The sequence below is a fragment of the Myxine glutinosa genome, chromosome 2 (assembly GCF_964187855.1).
Source record: "Myxine glutinosa chromosome 2, kmMyxGlut1.1, whole genome shotgun sequence".
NCBI classification, from domain to species: domain Eukaryota; kingdom Metazoa; phylum Chordata; class Myxini; order Myxiniformes; family Myxinidae; genus Myxine; species Myxine glutinosa.
In genome coordinates this window covers 270,413,190-270,438,454 of record NC_136262.1, presented here as the reverse complement: position 1 = coordinate 270,438,454, position 25,265 = coordinate 270,413,190, and the positions used below count along the sequence as shown (strand labels likewise).

Below are 25,265 nucleotides of genomic sequence, written 5' to 3'. Positions count from 1 at the left end.
GCTTTCTCCTTGACCAGAGCAACGAACCCAGATTTCTTGCCAATCATGGCAAGAGCTCCATCAGTGCAAATAGACCCAACCAAATCCCATGTTAACTCATGGCGATCAAAGAACAGTTCAATCAACTTGAACACATCAGCTCCTTTAGTTGTTGTTTCGAGTCGTTCGCATAATAAAAATTCTTCCTTGAGTTTCATTTCATGAACATAGCGGACGAATACGAGCAATTGACAGTGGTTTGAAACGTCAGTCGATTCATCGAGCAGCATGCTAATTTTTGCAGGACTCTTTTTAATCTCGCTGAAAACTTGTGTTGCTATGTCCTGACTCATGTCTCCAATTCGTTGGCGTACAGTGTCGTTGGACAAGGACACCTGACTCAATCGCTTCACAGCATCCTCCCCAGCACGATTTTAACCATCTCCAACGCACAGGGCTTCACAAGGCTTTCTCCGATTGTGTGGGGCTTCTTTTCCTTGGCAATCATGTACGAAACTTTGTAGGAGGCTTCCAGAACAGGCTTCCCAGTGGGAACAAACCCATGCGATGAAAGAGTTCCTTTCTGATCATAACGAAGTCTTTTCACCTTGAAAGCATCGATGGAGGTGTCAACATGATCCCCGTGTTTGCTTTGGAGGTGCTGTCTCAGTCCTGATGGCTTCAAAAATCCATTGCTCATTACAAAATAGCAAAGCATGCATTGGGGTACATCAGTTCCATCTCCTTCTTTCGCACAGATGAAGCCAAAGCGAACATAGTCATTATTCCAATTCCGTTTTTTGACAGACATCTTGCAACAAATCTGTGAAAGAATGATAAGAAAACAATGAACAAACGCCACAGAAGAGAAAACATTAGTCCACGTGAAATAAAGTGTTGGCCAATAACACCGAAAACAACATAAAGAGATGAACAGAAGATTAAGAAATTCCTCACACTATACTACTTCAACATCCCCAATCAATCAACTTTCGCAGCTCAATCAATTTTCACGGACCGGGTGTTTTTCACGGACACGGATATCCAGCCGCCCCATTTATGTTATTGCATTATAATGAATGTATATGAAAAATATGAAAAATATGAATGATCGTTTTAAGGCCATTTTCCCCGCAAGAGCAGGGGTTAGTCTTGCTGGCCCCATGACAATCATGGTTCCCTGTTTGAGGCAATGTTTTTATGGCCGGATGCCCTTCCTGACGCCTCTTACGATGTGCAGGGATACGGTGTACCTGTTCTAAACCGGGATACACACCAGGATCATTCATCCCAGCAAGCTGGTACTCAATTTGCTGACATCGGAAGGATGACAGGCTGAGTCAACCCCCGTGGTGTTAATTTAGCAATCAACCGGGATTTGAACCCAGGATCCTAGGATCCCAAGCCGGCACCCTAACCGCTAAGCCAACACCAGGCTCTATTTGTTAACAGAAGAACAAGAGAACAGAAGAACAGAAGAGAACAAAGACATTTAGAGATCTGTGGAAGGGAGAAGGCTGGGCAGGGGAGTGTGGGGGAGGGGTACATGGTATAAAGCAAATGAACCAAAAAAAAAAACCCACCTTTAGAGGCCATTTTTCCCCGCAAGCGGGGGTTGGCCTTTTTCGGGAACCGTGGTAGTTGTTGTTTTTCGGTCCCCTTTTTGAAGCAATGTTTTACGGCCGGATGCCCTTCCTGACGCCAACCCTTTTTGCCGCCTTTAACGACAAGCAGGGAATTACCAGTGAACTGGTACTCAATTAGCCGACCTCGGAAGGATGACAGGCTGAGTCAACCCCCCTGGTGTTAATTCAGCGATCGACCGGGTTTCCGAACCCAGGATCCTAGGATCCTAAGCTGACACCCTAGCCGCTAGCCCAACACCAGGCTAAAAGAAAGCAAATGAACACTGCTAGGAATTTCAGGAAAGAAGTTGGAGATTGAAAGAGGTGGTTTTGGGTGTTTTAATGGGGGTAGACAAGATCAAGGTTTTGGATGGAGGAAGACAAGAGATGGTGGTGAACAGCTGTTTTAAAGACCTGAAGGGAGGAGTGGGATTGAAGAGAGTGTGGGAGTTTATTCCAGAGGCGGGAGAAAAGAGGAATGAAGGAGTGAAGGTGAGCAGAGAGTCTTGATTTTGGCAGTTTCACCAGAAGAGGGTTGCTGGCAGATCTTGTGCGTCCTGTAGGAATATTGAGGGGGATAGAGCTGGGGGAGCAAGGCGAGAGAGGAGTCGGTCAAAGACAGAAAGACCACCAACCTGCCTGCGGTGAGAGAGAGAGAGGCCCTCAGAATCGGCTTCATCGCGGGAGATTCCAATGATTCTGAAAGCTTTGGTTTCAATGGCGTGAGGCCGAGCTTGGAGTGAGGCAGGAGCACCATCCCAGAGGGGAGAACAGTATTCCATTGAGCTGTGGATGAAAGTTTTTTATGTGGTGAGGAGCTGTGAAGTGCCCAGAAAGGACTTCGCACGATGGAGGATACCTAGTCGGCTACTGGCTTTGGAGGCCAGCTTGGAAATGTGGTTTTCCCAGGAAAGATCATTGCAGATAGTAAGGCACAAAAGCTTAAGTGACAGAACTTCTTCAAGAGGATTGTTGAGAAAGTAGATGAGAGGGTTGTCCAGACGGTCTTTACGAAGAGACATAGTGAGAGTGTGAGATTTTTCAGGATTGAAAGACATGTTGCACTTGTTTGACCAGTTTGTGATTTTGTCGAGGTCTGCAGAGAGTGAGGAGGCTGCTGCCTGCCAATCTGAGGGTTGAGATATGGAGCGGCACAGAGTGGAGTCATCAGCAAAGAGATAGAGAGGATTGTCCAGAGAGTCGGAGAGATCATTAATGACGACCAGAAAAAGCACCGGCCCAAAACTGCCTTGAGGAACTCCAGCCTGAACATGAAAGGGAGATGATTGAATTCCATTCAGAGCCACACGTTGACTGTGACCAGAGAGGAAGTCGGCAAGTCATGTGTGGAGGTTTCCATAGACACCATAGGAGGAGAGTTTGGTGAGCAGGGTGGGGTGCCGGACCGTATCGAAGGCACGATATATGTCAAGGGAGACAGCTCTGATTTCCTGTTTGGCATTGAGGACCTCCATCCATTGTTGAGACAGCAGAAGCAGCATGTCCAGAGTAGAATGGCCTGGTCTGAATCCAAATTGATGATCAGTGATCAAGCCATTGGAGAAGAGGAAGGATTTGATATCCGAAGCAATGATGGATTCCATGACTTTGCTGGTGATTGGGAGCAGGCTGATTGGTCTGTTTTTTTTGTTGTTGTTTTGTTTTGTATACTGAATCGAGGCTCGTGAAAGAGCTAACATTTACTTCACAAACAAATAAACCAGACAAACAAAATACCCAAAAAGAGGGAGCTGAAGACAAGATGGGGAGAGAAGTGGAAGCGCACAAACACAACATCCGAGAGCAGGGAGATGTGTGGAAGGGAGAGGGCCCGGGGGGAGGAGGCATGGGAAGGGGGGGGGGGGGGGGGGGGAGAAGTATAAAACACAAGGACACCAAGGACTTCCTGGACAGAAGTTGGTATTTCAAAAAAGTGGAATTGGGGTGAAATTAGCGGGGGTAGAAAAGATCAAGGTTTTGGATGGGGGAAGATAAGAGATGGTGGTGAACAGCTGTTTTAAAGACTTGGAGGGTGGAGTGGGATTGAAGAGAGTGAGGGAGTTTGTTCCAGAGGCGGGAGAAAAGAGGAATGAAGGAGTGAAGGTGAGCAGAGAGTCTTGATTTTGGCAGTTTAACCATAAGAGGGTTGCAGGCAGATCTTGTGCGACCTGTAGGAATATTTGCGGGACAGAGCCCAGAGAGAGCTGGGGGGGCAAGGCCAGAGAGGAGTCGGTAGAAGACGGAAAGACCGCCAACCTGCCTGCGGTGAGTGAGTGAGAGGCCCTTGGAGTTAGCTTCATCGCGGGAGATTCCAATGATTCTGAATGCTTTGGTTTCAACAGCGTGAAGGCGAGCTAGGTGTGAGGCAGGAGCACCAGCCCAGAGGGGAGAGCAGTATTCCATTGAGCTGCGGATGAAAGCCTTGTATGTGGTGAGGAGCTCAGGTGTGCCAAGGAAGGACTTCGCACGACGGAGGATGCCCAGTCGGCGACTGGCTTTGGAGGCCAGATTTGAAATGTGGTTTTCCCAGGAAAGATCATGGCAGATAGTGAGACCCAAAAGCTTGAGTGACAGAACTTCTTGGAGAGGATTATTCAGAAAGTGGATGGGAGGGTTGTCCAGTCGGTCTTTTCGGAGAGACATCGTAAGAGTGTGAGATTTGTCAGGATTGAAAGACATGTTCCACTTGTTTGCCCAGTCTGTGATTTTGTCTGTGTCTGTGATTGTTTGTCTGTGATGTGATTGTGTTTGTCTGTGATTTGTCTGTGATTGTGTTTGTGTTTTTGTTGTGTTTTTTGTCTGTTGTTTTGTTGTGTTTTTCTTGTGTTTTGTCAAACACAAAAATTGTGTTTTTGTCATACAAACAGTGTTTGTCTGTGATTTTGTCAAGGTCTGCAGAGAGTGAGGAGGCTGAGGAGGCTGTAGTTGCAAGAATCTCTTTTTGCACATTTTTTGTGTAAAGCGGTAATGTTTGCTGATTTCGAAGCAGATGGCAGATGGCCTTGAGCAAAAGAGAGGGCAAAGAGAACAGAGAGAGGGAGTGAAAGAGTGGCGGAGCAGGATTTTGGGCTGATGCCATCTGGTCCAGTTGCAGAATAAGAGTCGAGGTTTGACAGAAACGTATCCACCTTGTAAGGAGAGAAGGACACAGAGACCAGGATCAGCTGGGTTTGACTGGGTAAGATGGGTACAGAGAGTAATGGGTTTGGGACACAAGATTTTAAGGCAAACACACAGTTGAGGCATTATTCAAATGGTGGAGAACGCACCTCAATCCACTGCCAAACAGATTCATGGTGACCTTCAAACACTAGGTACGACAGTTTCAACTCCACCATCCGTTGCCAACTCAATTAAAGGGGTTTCTATGTTAGGAGACCCAGGAGGACCCCACTGCTGAGAGAGAGACATAAGAAAGCCAGACAGGAGTTTTCCAAAATGCACCTGAACAAGCCAAAATCTTTCATGTGGACAGATTAGACCAAATTAGAGCTTTTTGGTCAAGCACATCATCTCTATGTTTACAGAAAGCAAAATTAAGCCTTCAAGGAAAAGAACACCTTCCCTGTAGTCAAACACGGAGGAGGTTCAGTGATATTTTGGGGTTGCTGTACTGCCTCTGGCACTGGGTACCTTGAATGTGTGCATCGCATCATGAAATTAGGCATTTTGGAGCACAATGTTCAACCCAGTGTGAGAAAGCTGGGTCTCCGAAGGTCATAGGTCTTACAGCAGGACAATGACCGCAAACACACTTCAAAAAGTACCCAGGAATGGTTCAAGACAAAACACTGGACTGTTCTGAAGTGGCGAGCAGAGTCGAGACCTAAATCCTATTGAACACCTGTGGGGAGATCTGAAAACAGCAGTTGGGAGAAGGCGCCCTTCAAATCTGGGAGAACTGGAGCAGTTTGCACAAGAAGAGTGGGACAAACTGCCAGTCGAGAGGTGGAGGAAGCTCGTTCATGGCTATAGGAAGCGCTTCACTGCAGTTATTTTGTCCAAAGGCTGTGCTACCAAATATTAAGTCGAGGGTGTCAATACTTTTGTCAATGCCATTTCTTTTTATTTTCTGATTTAAAAGGATATATCAAGTTCTGAATCAAAAACAAAGGTTCAGTAATATTAACAGTGAAATGAAGTATTCTGGAGACGAAATACTTTTGTCAATTTCAACTTGTTGAAAATTGATTTTTTTTTTTTGGGAAAATTATTGCAAATTGAAAAAATTTCAAATTGAAAATTGCTAGTTATTTGAAAAAAGTGCAAGGGTGCCAATATTTATGGCCACGACTGAAGTTGGCTCGTTTGATTTTTCTGCAACAAAATGTAGAAAATGCTTTTCCTGCATTGACAATTCTGCTTCAACCTGGCGTTCCACGAAGTCGCTGGATGACGAATTTTAGGGCACCCACAATTCCAATCCTAAAACTCCAATCCACGACTGTTGAACCTGAAGCCATGGGTTTCTGGAATGCCTGATAATATCCAAAAATATCGACTACACACTTGGTCATTTCCAGGAAATGAGTAACTCCTGGCTCCTGGACTATAAGGGCTTTGAGAATATTTTAAAGCTGTGACTCATGAAACCCTAAACGAAGCTTGCCAATGGGATCGGGTTTACGGTAATCCAATGGTAAACGTGTTTGGTCACGAACCAGAGCGAGGGCCATGAGGATGTTTGCTTGTGCGTGCATGATGATAATGGGTCGGTATGTGTGCGGGCATGATGGGCCAAATGGCCTCTTCCTGAGCCAAAAATCGTTGTCTTACTTGGGCCAATTGTAAAATGATAGCAAACCTTCAAACCTCTGGTGTGCTCTCGCCTTTGTTAAGTGTGCGTGCGGGTGTGTCGTGCATGATCATGGGATTTGTTTTCTCTTGGCTCGTTTCCTCTTTTTGTGTGACTGACCCTCCATTGTTCGGTCACGTGAGTTGAACCTGGTGTGCTCTGTTTGTACGTCACGTGGTTACCGTTTCTCCTGCCAGCTGTGTATTCTGGATGCAACCCAAACGTCGATGTCCACTCTGTCCTTGACCCTCTGTCAGTAAGGGCCCAGGCTCTAGGCTGGTTCACACATTTCCCATCTCGCCCTCATGTGGGCGATCAAGTCTAGGCTCCTGTTCTTTCTCAGATGAAGGGTTTCTACCCGAAACATCAGTTGTTTTCCTCCACGCTGTGCTCCGTACATATTTGTCAACCTTGGGTTGATGAAAAACCTGTAATTCTATAAAAATCGACACGAGCCAAATTCTAATATTCCTCTTTATCCAGGTAATTGGCATCTCGAGGCCGAGGCTGATGTCCCAAGGTGTATTTCCCACTCACCACAGGCAGCTTTGTGTGCTCGGTTTTCTGTGTCCTCCCTTTTTCTTTGTTATGGCCTCGCTCCTCCCACACTATCAATCTTTTGTCCATATCCCACACCTGGTTACCCTCACCAATTCCAAACTGAACACTCACCTCCATTCTGTTATCCCGCTATTCTTTCCTCTGTGGAATTGATTGTGGAGTTTCCTCTGTGGTGGTGGTTTTGATCTCAGCACCGCATGGGAGTGGTGGTGGTTTTGATCCCAGCACCGCATGGGAGTGGTGGTGGTTTTGATCTCAGCACCGCATGGGAGTGGTGGTGGTTTTGATCTCAGCACCGCATGGGAGTGGTGGTGGTTTTGATCCCAGCACCGCATGGGAGTGGTGGTGGTTTTGATCCCAGCACCGCATGGGAGTGGTAGTGGTTTTGATCTCAGCACCGCATGGGAGTGGTGGTGGTTTTGATCCCAGCACCGCATGGGAGTGGTGGTGGTTTTGATCTCAGCACCGCATGGGAGTGGTGGTGGTTTTGATCCCAGCACCGCATGGGAGTGGTGGTGGTTTTGATCCCAGCACCGCATGGGAGTGGTAGTGGTTTTGATCTCAGCACCGCATGGGAGTGGTGGTGGTTTTGATCTCAGCACCGCATGGGAGTGGTGGTGGTTTTGATCCCAGCACCGCATGGGAGTGGTGGTGGTTTTGATCCCAGCACCGCATGGGAGTGGTAGTGGTTTTGATCTCAGCACCGCATGGGAGTGGTGGTGGTTTTGATCTCAGCACCGCATGGGAGTGGTGGTGGTTTTGATCTCAGCACCGCATGGGAGTGGTGGTGGTTTTGATCTCAGCACCGCATGGGAGTGGTGGTGGTTTTGATCCAAGGTTGCTTGGTTGCTGTTTGAATGTCCAACCTCATCTTTTGAATGACATCAGGACAGACATTAGCTTGGACGAAGTTGGTCTATTCTTCAGGGTTGGGAAGAGGAGGATTTGAATGTTTTATGGATTTGAGTCCAAAGGCAGCACCATACTCTGTCTGTCCTTGAACAGTTTAAATTGTGTGAAATTGAAACTCCTTTCCAACTTATTTCTCCTTTACTCCCACAGTTCCACGACGTATCCTATTGGCTCAACTCGAGGTACAACACCGCGGCCTTGCACGCAATTTCCCACCTCTTGTTGTGCGTGTCATCAACCGCTCTCGCTTGCGTCACTATGGACGTCCCGAAAAGCAAAACAGCTGGCCTTTCCAGGTGCGTTGGACAAAGGTGCTCTACCACATTAAAAAAATAGCCAACTGGAGTACTTGATGATTTTCCTTTCATTCTAATAAGACCTTGAAATCAGATTTGGATTCCAAATAATGATGGGTTCAGCTGCTGTAATGCAGTAACTGCATTTTTATGTTGAGCAGAAATCATAATGTGTTGTGTAATGGGATGCACAATGGAACCATCGATACCTTCAAACGATGGGCTGGCAGGATGGCCTCGCGGTACGCACACTCACCTCTAAGCTGTCTAGCATGGGTTTGAATCCAGACTCAGCTGTAAACTGTCATCCCAACTCAGCTATAAACTGTCATCCCGACCCAGCTATAAACCGTCATCCAGACCCTGCTATAAACCGTCATCCCGACCCGGCTCTAAACTTTCATCCCCGACCCGGCGATAAACTGTCATCCTGACTTGGCTATAAACTGTCTTCCCGACTCGGCTATAAACTGTCATCCTGACTTGGCTATAAACTGTCTTCCCGACTCGGCTATAAACTGTCATCCCGACTCGGCTATAAACTGTCATCCCGACCCGGCTATAAACTGTCATCCCGACTCGGCTATAAACTGTCATCCTGACTTGGCTATAAACTGTCTTCCCGACTCGGCTATAAACTGTCATCCCGACTCGGCTATAAACTGTCATCCCGACCCGGCTATAAACTGTCATCCCGACTCGGCTATAAACTGTCATCCTGACTTGGCTATAAACTGTCATCCTGACTTGGCTATAAACTGTCTTCCCGACTCGGCTATAAACTGTCATCCCGACTCGGCTATAAACTGTCATCCTGACTTGGCTATAAACTGTCTTCCCGACTCGGCTATAAACTGTCATCCCGACTCGGCTATAAACTGTCATCCCGACCCGGCTATAAACTGTCATCCCGACTCGGCTATAAACTGTCATCCTGACTTGGCTATAAACTGTCATCCTGACTTGGCTATAAACTGTCTTCCCGACTCGGCTATAAACTGTCATCCCGACCCGGCTATAAACTGTCATCCCGACTCGGCTATAAACTGTCATCCTGACTTGGCTATAAACTGTCTTCCCGACTCGGCTATAAACTGTCATCCCGACTCGGCTATAAACTGTCATCCCGACCCGGCTATAAACTGTCATCCCGACTCGGCTATAAACTGTCATCCCGACTCGGCTATAAACTGTCATCCTGACCCGGCTATAAACTGTCATCCTGACCCGGCTATAAACTGTCATCCTGACCCGGCTATAAACTGTCTTCCCGACTCGGCTATAAACTGTCATCCCGACCCGGCTATAAACTGTCATCCCGACCCGGCTATAAACTGTCTTCCCGACTCGGCTATAAACTGTCATCCTGACCCGGCTATAAACTGTCATCCTGACCCGGCTATAAACTGTCATCCTGACCCGGCTATAAACTGTCATCCTGACCCGGCTATAAACTGTCTTCCCGACTCGGCTATAAACTGTCATCCTGACCCGGCTATAAACTGTCATCCTGACCCGGCTATAAACTGTCATCCTGACCCGGCTATAAACTGTCTTCCCGACTCGGCTATAAACTGTCATCCCGACTCGGCTATAAACTGTCATCCCGACCCAGCTATAAACCGTCATCCAGACCCTGCTATAAACCGTCATCCCGACCCGGCTCTAAACTTTCATCCCCGACCCGGCGATAAACTGTCATCCTGACTTGGCTATAAACTGTCTTCCCGACTCGGCTATAAACTGTCATCCTGACTTGGCTATAAACTGTCTTCCCGACTCGGCTATAAACTGTCATCCCGACTCGGCTATAAACTGTCATCCCGACCCGGCTATAAACTGTCATCCCGACTCGGCTATAAACTGTCATCCTGACTTGGCTATAAACTGTCTTCCCGACTCGGCTATAAACTGTCATCCCGACTCGGCTATAAACTGTCATCCCGACCCGGCTATAAACTGTCATCCCGACTCGGCTATAAACTGTCATCCCGACTCGGCTATAAACTGTCATCCTGACCCGGCTATAAACTGTCATCCTGACCCGGCTATAAACTGTCATCCTGACCCGGCTATAAACTGTCTTCCCGACTCGGCTATAAACTGTCATCCCGACCCGGCTATAAACTGTCATCCCGACCCGGCTATAAACTGTCTTCCCGACTCGGCTATAAACTGTCATCCTGACCCGGCTATAAACTGTCATCCTGACCCGGCTATAAACTGTCATCCTGACCCGGCTATAAACTGTCATCCTGACCCGGCTATAAACTGTCTTCCCGACTCGGCTATAAACTGTCATCCTGACCCGGCTATAAACTGTCATCCTGACCCGGCTATAAACTGTCATCCTGACCCGGCTATAAACTGTCTTCCCGACTCGGCTATAAACTGTCATCCCGACTCGGCTATAAACTGTCATCCCGACCCGGCTATTAACTGTCATCCCGACTCGGCTATAAACTGTCATCCCGACTCGGCTATAAACTGTCATCCCGACCCGGCTATAAACTGTCATCCCGACTCGGCTATAAACTGTCATCCTGACCCGGCTATAAACTGTCATCCCGACTCGGCTATAAACTGTCATCCCGACCCTGCTATAAACTGTCTTCCCGACTCGGCTAAAAACTGTCATCCCGACTTGGCTATAAACTGTCATCCCGACTCGGCTATAAACTGTCATCCCGCCCCGGCTATAAACTGTCATCCCGACCCGGCTATAAACTGTCATCCCGACTCGGCTATATACTGTCATCCCGACTCGGCTATATACTGTCATCCCGACTCGGCTATATACTGTCATCCCGACTCGGCTATATACTGTCATCCCGACTCGGCTATATACTGTCATCCCGACTCGGCTATATACTGTCATCCCGACTCGGGTATAAACTGTCATCCCGACTCGGCTATATACTGTCTTCCGGACTTGGCTATAAACTGTCATCCCAACTCGGCTATAAACTGTCATCCCGACTCGGCTATAAACTGTCATCCAGACCCTGCTATAAACTGTCTTCCCGACTCGGCTATAAACTGTCATCCCGACTCGGCTATAAACTGTCATCCCGACTCGGCTATAAACTGTCATCCCGCTCCGGCTATAAACTGTCATCCCGACTCGGCTATAAACTGTCATCCAGACCCTGCTATAAACTGTCTTCCCGACTCGGCTATAAACTGTCATCCCGACTCGGCTATATACTGTCTTCCGGACTTGGCTATAAACTGTCATCCCGACTCAGCTATAAACTGTCATCCCGACTCGGCTATAAACTGTCTTCCCGACTCGGCTATAAACTGTCATCCCGACTTGGCTATAAACTGTCATCCCGACCCGGCTATAAACTGTCATCCCGACTCGGCTATAAACTGTCATCCCGACTTGGCTATAAACTGTCATCCCGACCCGGCTATAAACTGTCATCCCGACCCGGCTATAAACTGTCATCCAGACCCTGCTATAAACTGTCATCCCGACCCGGCTCAAAACTTTCATCCCGACCCGGCTATAAACTGTCATCTCGACTCGGCTATAAACTGTCATCCCGACTCGGCTATAAACTGTCTTCCCGACTCGGCTATAAACTGTCATCCCGACTCGGCTATAAACTGTCATCCCGACTCGGCTATAAACTGTCATCCCGACTCGGCTATAAACTGTCTTCCCGACTCGGCTATAAACTGTCATCCCGACTCGGCTATAAACTGTCATCCCGACCCGGCTATAAACTGTCATCCCGACCCGGCTATAAACTGTCATCCCGACTTGGCTATAAACTGTCATCCCGACCCGGCTGAAACTGTCATCCCGACCCGGCTGAAACTGTCATCCCGACCCGGCTGAAACTGTCATCCCGACCCGGCTGAAACTGTCATCCCGACCCGGCTGAAACTGTCATCCCGACCCGGCTGAAACTGTCATCCCGACCCGGCTGAAACTGTCATCCCGACTCGCCTATAAACTGTCATCCCGACTTGGCTATAAACTGTCATCCCGACTCGCCTATAAACTGTCATCCCGACTCGCCTATAAACTGTCATCCCGACTCGCCTATAAACTGTCATCCCGACCCTGCTATAAACTGTCATCCCGACCCGGCTCAAAATTTTCATCCCGACCCGGCTATAAACTGTCATCCAGACCCTGCGATAAACTGTCATCCCGACCCGGCTCTAAACTTTCATCCCGACCCGGCTATAAACTGTCATCTCGACTCGGCTATAAACTGTCATCCCTACTCGGCTATAAACTGTCATCCCGACTCGGCTATAAACTATCTTCCCGACTCGGCTATAAACTGTCATCCCGACTCGGCTATAAACTGTCTTCCCGACTCGGCTATAAACTGTCATCCCGACCCGGCTCTAAACTTTCATCCCGACACGGCTATAAACTGTGATCTCGACCCGGCTCTAAACTTTCATCCCGACCCGGCTATAAACTGTGATCTCGACCCGGCTCTAAACTTTCATCCCGACCCGGCTATAAACTGTGATCTCGACCCGGCTCTAAACTTTCATCCCGACCCGGCTATAAATGTCATCCCGACCCGGCTCTAAACTTTCATCTCGACTCGGCTATAAACTTTCATCCCGACCCGGCTATAAACTGTCATCCCGACCCGGCTCTAAACTTTCATCCCGACCCGGCTCTAAACTTTCATCTCGACTCGGCTCTAAACTTTCATCCCGACCCGGCTATAAACTGTCATCCCGACCCGGCTCTAAACTTTCATCTCGACTCGGCTCTAAACTTTCATCCCGACCCGGCTATAAACTGTCATCCCGACCCGGCTATAAACTGTGATCTCGACCCGGCTCTAAACTTTCATCCCGACCCGGCTCTAAACTGTCATCCCGACTTGGCTATAAACTGTCATCCCGACCCGGCTATAAACTGTCATCCCGACCCGGCTCTAAACTGTCATCCCGACTCGGCTATAAACTGTCATCCCGACCCGGCTATAAACTGTCATCCCGACCCGGCTATAAACTGTCATCCCGACCCGGCTATAAACTGTCATCCCGACCCGGCTATAAACTGTCATCCCGACTCGGCTATATACTGTCATCCCGACCCGGCTCTAAACTTTCATCCCGACCCGGCTATAAACTGTCATCCCGACCCGGCTATAAACTGTCATCCCGACCCGGCTATAAACTGTCATCCCGACCCGGCTATAAACTGTCATCCCGACCCGGCTCTAAACTTTCATCCCGACCCGGCTATAAACTGTCATCCCGACCCGGCTATAAACTGTCATCCCGACCCGGCGATAAACTGTCATCCCGACCCGGCTATAAACTGTCATCCCGACTCGGCTATAAACTGTCATCCCGACTCGGCTATAAACTGTCATCCCGACCCGGCTATAAACTGTCATCCCGACCCGGCTCTAAACTTTCATCCCGACCCGGCTATAAACTGTCATCCCGACTCGGCTATAAACTGTCATCTCGACTCGGCTATAAACTGTCATCCCGACCCGGCTATAAACTGTCATCCCGACCCGGCTATAAACTGTCATCCCGACCCGGCTATAAACTGTCATCCCGACCCGGCTATAAACTGTCATCCCGACCCGGCTATAAACTGTCATCCCGACCCGGCTATAAACTGTCATCCCGACCCGGCTATAAACTGTCATCCCGACCCGGCTATAAACTGTCATCCCGACTCGGCTATAAACTGTCATCCCGACCCGGCTATAAACTGTCATCCCGACTCGGCTATAAACTGTCATCCCGACCCGGCTCTAAACTTTCATCCCGACCCGGCTATAAACTGTCATCCCGACCCGGCTCTAAACTTTCATCTCGACTCGGCTATAAACTGTCATCCTAGTGTTTCACAGGCAGGAAGATTCATCGATGTGCTGGCCGTCACTCGGATGTATGTTGACCTTGCTGAACGTGTGAACTTGTGCCGGCAGTTGTTATCGATCGCAGGGTGTCCTTCGAGAAGAGTAGGCGAGCTGTCGCCAGCACCCTGAACAAATTCCAAATTCTTGCCCTAACCTACAGGGGGCGTTGCATCAGCGGCACAGCCTCACCTCCATGAGCCAGTCATGCGACTCGCAGCCAGTGCTGTTTACAAAAGTATAAGAATCAAAGCACTGTCTCCACGGTAATGTGCAGTAGTGGTCTCCCGAGATTTTAATTGCGCATACAAATAGGCACACATGGGAATTCCCGAGATGTTCATTGTGCATACAAATAGGCACACACACGGGAATTCCCGAGATGTTCATTGTGCATACAAATAGGCACACACACGGGAATTCCCGATATGTTAATTGTGCATACAAATAGGCACACACACGGGAATTCCCGATATGTTAATTGTGCATACAAATAGGCACACTCACGGGAATTCCCGAGATGTTAATTGTGCATACAAATAGGCACACACGGGAATTCCCGATAACGCCAGAAAGCACGTAATTGGATTACATCGATGCATTTAAGCTCTTTTATTGTTGTCTTATAACTATAGTACCACCACACAACAATGGATGATGCAATTAAAAAGCAAACTGCATGTTGTACCGATAATGCAGGTGTATTTGGAGGTGGCAGATTCGAGCGCCCGGGCCTCAGTCGTCTTGTGGAATTCTTTTTGTGCCGAGTGGTTCCGTTCCTTCGAGCCAGGGTGCACCTTGCTTCTTAGCGAATACACCGTCAAACCCAGTTACCTGTGTCGTACACGCCCGGCTCCTTACGCCTTGAGAGTTCTACCACTCTGTATGGACATTGGTAAGTTAACAGGGTGGGGGATGGGCACACTATTTTGGCTTTAATGATGTATGCAACAAGTTAAAAGGGAAAAAGAAAACAAAAATGAAAGCAATCACAAGGGTACAAAAGACACTTGGATGCAGAGGGAAGCCCTTTGTCTCATCAAGCCTGCGCCACATTGGACTGCGCCACATCGGCCTGCACCACATCGGCCTGCGCCACCAGCCTGCACCACATCCGCCTAGACCACATTGGCCTGCACCACATCAATCTACATGCTGCACCATATCCAATAAGTTTATCATGGATTACAGTAGTACTGAATTTGTGGGGACTAGGGCATTGCCCGTACGTGGGTGCCCGTTCCTTGCCAAAAAAAAAAAAAAACGCTACCCGTACGCTCTACCCCGCCCGTACGCCCGTAAACAAAAAAAAAAACGCTCTTCGCTTCCGCCCTTCGCTCTGACTGAATTGGGAGAAATAATGCGCATAAGAAATCGAATTACGTACCGTAATGGCGGTCAGCTCGTAACGCGCTCAGCTCCGCTCGTCTCACATCGGCCACGCCTACGCAACAAAGCGTTCTGTGATTGGCTGCCGGAAGTGAAGTCTTCACTGTCCGGAAGTTCGCAAATCGCAGTTACGATGAATCGTTTTAATTTAATCGCAGTTTGAATTCGTTTTAAAACATAGTTTAACGGCAACATAGTTTTCCAACGTGAAATAAATGAATACGCTGTCAAATGTGCCGTCCGAGGCAGAGTCTGATCGCCACGTTCGGCACACGTGATAGCTCGCTGCTCTCTGATTGGTTGAATCGTTTTTTGGACATAGCTCGGTAAGTACTTCTCCGATTAATTTAAAACCTTGAAAAGGCACATCCTCGGGTCCCCAGCAATATACCTGGCAAGTTTCAAGTATATCGGACCCGTGGTTGTCGAGAAACAGCGGTCACAGACAAACACACAGACACACAGACACACAGAGATTACTGGAATTATAGATAGATGGCATGGGAAAAAATGGCTGCCTCATCAAATGTGTACAAAATTATATGCTGAAGTTCTATGATGGAGTGAAGTCCCAGCAAGCCTTTAAAAGCCAAACCTATTCTCAAGGCAACTTGAATTGACCCTGGGAGGGGGGTGGAGGAGTGAGTTTAAGTAGTTTTAAGTAAGTATAAGCTTGTGGTGAGGTAGTTGCCATGAAACAACATGCCTTCTCCTCATGAAAGGCAAATCCAACGGAAGGCAATCTCCATTCCTTTCACAAAGCCCGGAACAAGTGCGTGACTCCCCACAGCAGAGCCAGGAAGCACTATCTTTCCACTCAAGACTGAACTCTCAAACCTGTCTCCTTCCTCCAAATCCTGGTGGCGTCTGATCAAATCTGTTTCTGGTGTTTGTTCCCCCTCAATCCCCTCCCTCACCTCAAACGTCAACACAGCTGACTCCACACGTGACTCAGCCGAATGCCTCAGCTCTGTGTTTGCCTCAAAATCCTGTGTCCCGAACCCATCTCTCTCTGTACCCACCTTACCCAGTCAAACCCAGCTGCTCCTGGACTCTGTGTCCTTCTCTCCTGGCAAGGTGGATATGTTTGTCAAACCTCGACTCTGATTCTGCAAATGGACCAGACGGCATGAGCCCACGGGTTCTAAAATCCTGCTCTGCTGCCCTATCTCACCCTCTCTCTGTTCTCTTCACCCTCTCTTTTGCTCAAGGTCATCTGCCATCTGCTTCGAAATCAGCCAACATTACCTCTTACACAAAAAGGTGCAAAAACAGATCCTGGTTACAACAGACCAATCAGCCTGCTCCCAATCATCAGCATGGTCCTGGAATCCATCATTGCTTCGGATATCAAATCCTTCATCTTCTCCAATGGCTTGATCTCAGATCATCAATTTGGATTCATACCAGGTCATTCTACTCTGGACATGCTGCTTCTGCAGTCTCAACAATGGATGGAGGTCCTCAATGCCAAACAGGAAATGAGAGCTGTTTCCCTTGACATATCATCTGCCTTCGATACGGTCTGGCACCCCGCTCTGCTCACCACACTTTCCTCCTATGGTATCCATGGAAATCTCCATGCATGGCGTGCAGACTTCCTCTCTGGTCATAGTCAACGTGTGGCCCTGAATGGGTTTCTCTCATCTCCTCTTCCTGTTCAGGCTGGAGTTCCCCAAGGCAGTGTTCTGGGCCCTGTGCTTTTTCTGGTCCTAATCAATGATCTCCCCGACTCTCTGGAAAATCCTCTCTTATCTCTTAGCTGATGGCTCCCCTCTCTGCCGCTCCATACCTCATCCCTCAGATCGGCAGTCTGCAGCCTCCCCACTCTCTGCAGACCTGGACAAAATCAGACTGTTCAAACAAGTATAACATGTCTTTCAATCCTCACAAATCTCACACTCTCACTATGTCTCTCTGAAAAGATTGACTGGACAACCCTCCCATCTACTTTCTCAACAATCCTCTCCAAGAAGTTCTGTCACTCAGGATTTTGGGTCTCACTATTTGCCATGATCTTTCCAGTCACCAGTCACCGACTGGGCATCCTCCGTCATGTGAAGTCCTTCCTTAGCACACCTTAGTTCCTAACCACCTACAAGGCTTTCATCCGCACCTCAATGGAATACTGCTCTCCCCTCTGGGCTGGTGCTCCTGCCTTTCACCTAGCTCGGCTTCACGCTGTTGAAACCAAAGCTTTCAGAATCATTGGTATCTCCTGTGATGAAGCTAACTCCGAGGGCCTTTCACTCACTCAACGCAGGCAGGTTGGTGGTCTTTGTCTTCCACCGACTCCTCTCTGGCTTAGCTCCCCCAGCTCTGTCTGTGCTCTGTCCCCCAAATATTCCTACAGGTCACACAAGATCTGCCTGCAACCCTCTTATGGTTAAACTGCCAAAATCTAGGCTCTCTGCTCACCTTCAGCCTTTCATTCCCCTTTTCGCCCGCCTCGAACAAACTCCCTCACTCTCTTCAATCCCACTCCTCCCTCCAGGTCTTTAAAACAGCTGTTCACCATCATCTCTTATCTTCCCCCATCCAAAACCTTGATATTTTCTACCCCCGCTAATTTCACCCCGAATCCACTTTTTTGAAATACCAACTTCATTCCTGGAAGTCCTTGCAGTGTCCTTGTGTTTTATACTTCACCCATCCCCCCCCCCCCCCCTTCCCATGCCTCCTCTCCCTCAAGCCCTCTCCCTCCCACAGATCTCCTGATGTCCCTGCTCTCAAATGTTGTGTTTGTGCTTCCCCTTCTCTCCCCATCTTGTCTACTGCTACCCTTATTATGTTTTGTGTGTCTGTTTGATTTTTTTGTGTGATGAATGTTAGGTTAGCTCTTTCAACGAGCCTCGATCCTGTATACAAAAAAATAAAATAAAAAGACCATCTTTATCCTCTATGTTAATGTACACCATCTTTATCCGCTATGTTAATGTACACCAATTTTATCCGCTATGTTAATGTACACCATCTTTATCCACTATGTTAATGAACACCATCTTTATCCACTGTTTACATACACCATCTTTATCCACTGTTTACATACACCATCTTTATCCAGTATGTTAATGAACACCATCTTTATCCACTGTTTACATACACCATCTTTATCCACTGTTTACGTACACCATCTTTATCCAGTATCCAGGAGGCATGTAGGAAAATGTTTGGAGAATGCTTGGATTTGGAAGAGGGTCAGAAAGCAGTATTCAGGATTGCAAAGCAGATAGCGAAAGAGAGGTGTGATGTGATGGGGGTGAATTGCTTGAAGGATGAAGTGGGACAAATTGTTGTCGACCCAGATGGAATTAAAGGAAGATGGAAAAGATATATGGAAATGCTGTTGAATACAGAGAATGAATGGGATGGTAACGTAGAGAGTAACCCAGTTTTAGGACCGGCAGAGAAGATAACTGAGAAGGAAGTTGAGGAAGCGATAAAAGCAATGAAGAGTGGAAAAGCTGGAGGGCCAACGGGAGTTGTGGGAGATATGTTGAAGGCAGCAGGAAGTTGGGGTGTGAAGAGAATGACAGAGATCTGTAATCTGGTGGTGAAAGAAGGCCGCATTCCAGTGGATTGGGAACTGAGTATCCTCGTCCCTCTATACAAGGGGAAAGGTGACCCTCTGGAGTGTGGCTCGTACCGAGCGATAAAGTTATTGGAGCATGGAATGAAGGTATTGGAAAGGGTGTTGGAGAGGAGGATAAGGAAGAAAGTGAAGATCGACAAAATGCAGTTTGGATTTATGCCAGGAAGAGGAACGACAGACGCGCTTTTCATTGTGAGGCAGTTGCAGGAGAAGTACATGGAGAAGAGGAAGAAGTTGTTTTTTGGGTTTGTTGATCTGGAGAAAGCATTCGATAGGGTTCCACGCAAAGTATTGACATGGGCATTGAGGAAGTTAGGAGTGGAGGAATGGTTGATCAGAGTAGTGATGGCAATGTACAAAAGAGCCCGCACAGCTGTAAGGGCGAAGGACGGGAACAGTGGTGAGTTTGAGGTGAAGGTGGGAGTGCATCAGGGGTCCGTACTAAGTCCACTACTATTTGTAGCTGTGATGGAGGTGCTGGCTCAGAACGTAAAGGAGGGTTTACCGTGGGAGTTGTTGTATGCAGATGATCTGGTGTTGATTGCGGAAAGTATGGATGGACTGAAGGAAAAGATGAACAAGTGGAAGGAATGTATGGAGACAAAAGGTCTGAAGGTGAATATCGGAAAGACGAAGGTGATGGCAAGTGGTAAAGCATGTGGTGAGGTGGAAAGAACTGGGAAGTGGTCGTGTGCTGTGTGCAGGAAGGGTGTCGGAGTGAACTCCATTCAATGTACAATGTGCGCTGAGTGGGTTCATCAAAAATGTAGTGGTCTGAGAGGGTCATTAACCAGTGTGGCAGCTACATTCAAATGTAAGGTGTGCACAGAGGGAGCGGCAGATGGAGGAAATGTTGAGTTGGATCTTGGAGACGGCGTGAAGCTGGAAGGTGTGAAAACATTTTGCTACCTCGGAGACATGCTGAATGGAGAAGGTGGATCAGACTCGGCCACGGTTGCCCAAGTGAGCTGTGCATGGAAGAAGTTTCGGGAACTGAGTGGCGTGCTGATGAGGAGGGGAGTGTCGCTGAAGCTGAAGGGAAAGGTGTATGCTGCATGTGTGAGAAGTGTTATGATTTATGGGAGCGAGACATGGGTAATGAACGTAGAGCAGCAACAAAGGGTGGAAATGCGAATGGTTCGATGGATGTGCGGAGTATCGTTGAGAGAGAGGAAGACAAATGATGAATTGCGAAAGATGATGGGAATATTGCCTGTGATTGATGCTGTGAAGAGGAACAGGTTGAGATGGTTTGGTCATGTGGTGAGGAAGGATGAAAGTGACTGGTTGAGAAGAGTGATGGAAATTAATGTAGAAGGAATTAGAGGACGGGGAAGACCGAGAAAGACTTGGCTAAAGATGGTGGAAGAAGAAATGCGGGCAAGGGGGTTAACAAGGAGAGATGCAGAAAATAGGGCAAAATGGAGAAGATTGTCATGGGGACCTCAAGGCTAACCCCCGCTCTAGCAGGGAAAATGGCCTTAAAATGCATGTTGTTGTTGTTGTTGTATCTTTATCCAGTATGTTAATGAACACCATCTTTATCCACTGTTTACATACACCATCTTTATCCACTGTTTACGTACACCATCTTTATCCACTATGTTGATGTCCACCATCTTTATCCACTATGTTAATGTACACCATCTTTATCCACTGTGTTAAGGTACTCCATCTTTATCCACTGTTTACACACCATCTTTATCCGCTATGTTAATGTACACCATCTTTATCCGCTATGTTAATGTACACCATCTTTATCCACTGTGTTAAGGTACACCATCTTTATCCTCTGTTTACACACCATCTTTATCCGCTCTGTTAATGTACACCATCTTTATCCGCTATGTTTACGCACACCATCTTTATCCACTGTTTACGCACACCATCTTGATCCACTGTTTACGCACACCATCTTCATCCACTATGTTCATGTCCACCACTGTTATCTGCTCTGCGTCTTCCCTCAATACTGTTGGATGCATATTATCTGTCCTGGATCTTTACCATCGCTTAGCTTTCCGAGCTGCTTCTTAACTTCTGGCATTACAACTTAGAAATCCTCTTAAAGGCCCTTCTTCAACTCCCACTTCCCAAAATCTATAAGCTAAACAATTGCCAGTTCCCCTGACTTATGTAAATGCTGAAGCAAAATACCTGTTTAAGAAGCCTGCCATCTCACTTTCATCACTAACGCTTCAGTCACATTTGGCTCGGCGGCCGTAGGGTCTAAAAAATCTACGGCCACTAGCAATTATAGGGTGGCCGCAGTATTTCCACGGTCACACAATGTAGCAGTCACATATGTTTTTATTTTTCGGGTAGCCGCACGGGGTATTTAGAAATTGTGGAGACCGAAAACTAGGGGGTGCCGTACGGTCTTTGATTTGATGTCGCACGATGACCTTAGGGCGTCCCTGCGGCGGCCATAGAATTTTCAAGGCAGACGCAAGGTAGCCTCAAGGTGCCCGCAAGGCGACCGCAGGGGGGCCAGAAGGCGAACGTGCGGCCAGACGGACGGTAACGAGTGGATATATATACCAGTTCTGTTTCATATGTATATCATATCTCATATCGTCATGGCTACGGCTTGTCAAATTGCTACGGCCACCCTAGAAATGAAAAAAGTTATAACTCCGCGCTATAATTCCACGGCGACCCCTGCGGCCTGTAAAAGATAGCCATACGCCCTAGGGCCACCCTGAAGCCACCTCAGAAACTCTGCGGCCGCCGCACGTTTCTGTCAATTTAGGGGGGGGTACGGCCACCGTATCCTAGCCGTAGAGCAAATGTGACTGAGGAGTAACCAATCTCCACAACAACTTCACTTAACCTGTTCTCTTTACCCCCCTTGTGTATTTGAATCATACATTGCTATTATGACTGAATATTGTTAAACAAATTACCTCTAATGCCTTGGCAGGAGTATTTCTTGCTTTTTTGTCAACAGAGCAAGCTCTATAATATACTAAATAAATGTTTTTTCCCCCCCACAATTAAGCATGTATTCATCCATCTCTTCCTCATATCCCATCCTTAGACATTGGACTTGATGCTCACAATCCTTCTTCAATTGTTCGGATCATAGATCCCAGTCTTGGAAATTGGAATCTTCCCTCACTGCAATACAACTTCATCCGCAGGTCTGATCCCAAAACCTCATGCTTTAATCATCTTGACTCGACATTTGCGTGTAACCAAGAGATTGGTTGCAAAGGAGAGTTGTTTTATTTTATACTTCTTGCACAAATCTTGATGAGATTGTCATCAAAACTATCATACTGAAATACACTGTAATTTGGTGTCTGTCTCTCTATCTGTCTGACCGTTATACTTATCATTACTTATCCAATCTCAACCAAACTTGACAGGAGGACTAAGGGCCACACAATGGAATTTGTAGCGATTAAATTGGGACCGCCCCGGGTCTGGGTCCGCGAATCGGGACTGCCCCGGGTCTGGGTCCGCGATCGTGACTGCCCCGGGTCTGGGTCTGCGATCAGGACTGCCCCAGGTCTGGGTCTGCGATCGGGACTGCCCGGGTCTGGGTCTGCTATCGGGACCGCCCCGGGTCTGGGTCTGCTATCGGGACCGCTCCGGGTCTGTGTCTGCGATCGGGACTGCCCCGGGTCTGGGTCCGCGAACGGGACCGCCCCAGGTCTGGGGTTATAATCGGGACCGTCCCGGGTCTGGGACCATGATCGGGAATGCCCCGGGTCTGGGACCGCCCCGGGTCTGGGTCCGTGATCGGGACCGCCCCGGGTCTGGGTCTGCGATCGGGACAACCCCGGGTCTGCGTCTGCGATCGGGACTGCCCCGTGTCTGGGTCTGCGATCGGGACCGCCCCGGGTATGGGGTCCGCGATCAGGACCGCTCCGAGTCTGGGTCTGCGATCGGGACCGCCCCGGGTCTGGGACCATGATCGGGACCGCCCCGGGTCTGGGACCGCCCCGGGCCTGGGTCCGCGATCGGGACCACCCCGGGTCTGGGTCTGCGATCGGGACCCCCCGGGTCTCGGGTCCGCGATTGGGACCGCCCCGTGTCTGGGACCATGATCGGGACCGCCCCGTGTCTGGGACCATGATCGGGACCGCAATGGGTCTGGAACCACCATCGAGACGCCGGGGTCTGGGTCCGTCATCGGGATAAAAGGTTGAATGGATGTTTATCTCCTGTTTAACTGTGCTTTGTTTGACTACAACGCAACAACATGCATTTTAAGGCCATTTTCCCTGCTAGAGCGGGGGTTAGCCTTGCGGTCCCCATGACAATCTTCTCCATTTTGCCATATTTTCTGCCTCTCTCCTTGTTAACCCCCTTGCCCGCATTTCTTCTTCCACCATCTTTAGCCAAGTCTTTCTCGGTCTTCCCCGTCCTCTACTTCCTTCTACATTAATTTCCATCACTCTTCTCAACCAGTCACTTTCATCCTTCCTCCACACATGACCAAACCATCTCAACCTGTTCCTCTTCACAGCATCAATCACAGGCAATATTCCCATCATCTTTCGCAATTCATCATTTGTCTTCCTCTCTCTCAACGATACTCCGCACATCCATCGAACCATTCGCATTTCCACCCTTTCCAGCCTTCGTTGCTGCTCTACGTTCATTACCCATGTCTCGCTCCCATAAATCATAACACTTCTCACGCATGCAGCATACACCTTTCCCTTCAGCTTCAGCGACACTCCCCTCCTCATCAGCACGCCACTCAGTTCCCGAAACTTCTTCCATGCACATCTCACTCGAGCAACCGTTGCCGAGTTTGATACACCTTCTCCATTCAGCATGTCTCCGAGGTAGCAAAATGTTTTCACACCTTCCAGCTTCACGTCGTCTCCAAGATCCAACTCAACATTTCCTCCATCTGCAGCTCCCTCTGTGCACACCTTACATTTGAATGTAGCTGCGACACTGGTAAATGACCCTCTCAGACCACTACATTTTTGATGAACCCACTCAGCGCACATTGTACATTGAATGGAGTTCACTCCCACACCCTTCCTGCACACAGCACATGGCCACTTCCCAGTTCTTTCCACCTCACCACATGCTTTACCACTTGCCATCACCTTCGTCTTTCCGATATTCACCTTCAGACCTTTTGTCTCCATACATTCCTTCCACTTGTTCATCTTTTCCTTCAGTCCATCCATACTTTCCGCAATAAACACCAGATCATCTGCATACAACAACTCCCATGGTAAACCCTCCTTTACGTTCTGAGCCAGCACCTCCATCACAGCTACAAATAGTAGTGGACTTAGTACGGACCCCTGATGCACTCCCACCTTCACCTCAAACTCACCACTGTTCCCGTCCTTCATCCTTACAGCTGTGCACGCTCTTTTGTACATTGCCATCACTACTCTGATCAACCATTCCTCCACTCCTAACTTCCTCAATGCCCATGTCAATACTTTGCGTGGAACCCTATCGAATGCTTTCTCCTGTTTGACTAATGCTGTTTGACTAATGAAAGCAAAACCTTCACCTTCCTCTGAGAGTTCACGGTACATCAATGTTTTTTTCAGGGCTTCGCTGACTGCGCTGCAAGTGGATTACACGTGTGATGTAGCCGGCCTGGTTACGTTTGTGGGTCGACCTGAGCGAATCAGAAAGAAGGGTAAGATCATGCAATCATCATTTTAGGTTTTTCACTAGATCATCACCCCGCACACACAAAACAAAATGCACGGTTAAAGAGTTGCTTCACTTCTGTCTGTCCGTCCATCGGTCCATCTACAGACATCAGTTTGTGATCGAGGAACACCTTGATTTCAGGTGAATGTTATATTTTTGAACATGAATCTGAAAACGAATCTGTAGTTTCGCAGTCGTGTACTTTGGCTCTGAAATGGTCCCGATCGTGCTCGCCCAGAGAGGATTGAGATAATATTTTTCAAGAAATCGTTCTGAATAGTTTCATGTACATAGGTGGCCTTCCAAGAAGAACAACGCACATTTCTGGTTAGGATCCGGATCCAGATACGAGAATGTTTCACATGATTCTGCATCATTGAGAATTGGGGCCAAAATGATATGCCACATGATGTTTCAAAAAGTTGTGAAGAAATTCTGACAAAATGAGAGGCATGATTTGGCTAGGTGACGAGGACAAGGCGATCCGATTTTGGTTCAGATCCGAATCCAGATCTGGTTTTACAGTGGGATACAAAGCGTCCACTGTTCAACCTGGTGGAGCTATGTGCTCCAGCGAATGCCGATCTAGTTGGTTCTGTTTGG

General features: G+C 48.1%; 1 protein-coding gene across 2 annotated transcripts in view; it reads left to right on the top strand.

The window, feature by feature from the left end:
- The window catches only part of RADX (RPA1 related single stranded DNA binding protein, X-linked), a 106,565-nt gene that overhangs the window by 4,734 nt on the left and 76,566 nt on the right, over window positions 1-25,265 (top strand). For both annotated transcript variants that reach the window (XM_068105691.2, XM_068105690.2), the window contains exons 2-5: window positions 8,023-8,168; window positions 14,735-14,930; window positions 22,057-22,159; window positions 24,554-24,645. In XM_068105691.2, coding sequence (XP_067961792.2) covers window positions 8,023-8,168; window positions 14,735-14,930; window positions 22,057-22,159; window positions 24,554-24,645 — 537 coding nt within the window. The remainder of the gene's footprint in view (window positions 1-8,022; window positions 8,169-14,734; window positions 14,931-22,056; window positions 22,160-24,553; window positions 24,646-25,265) is intronic.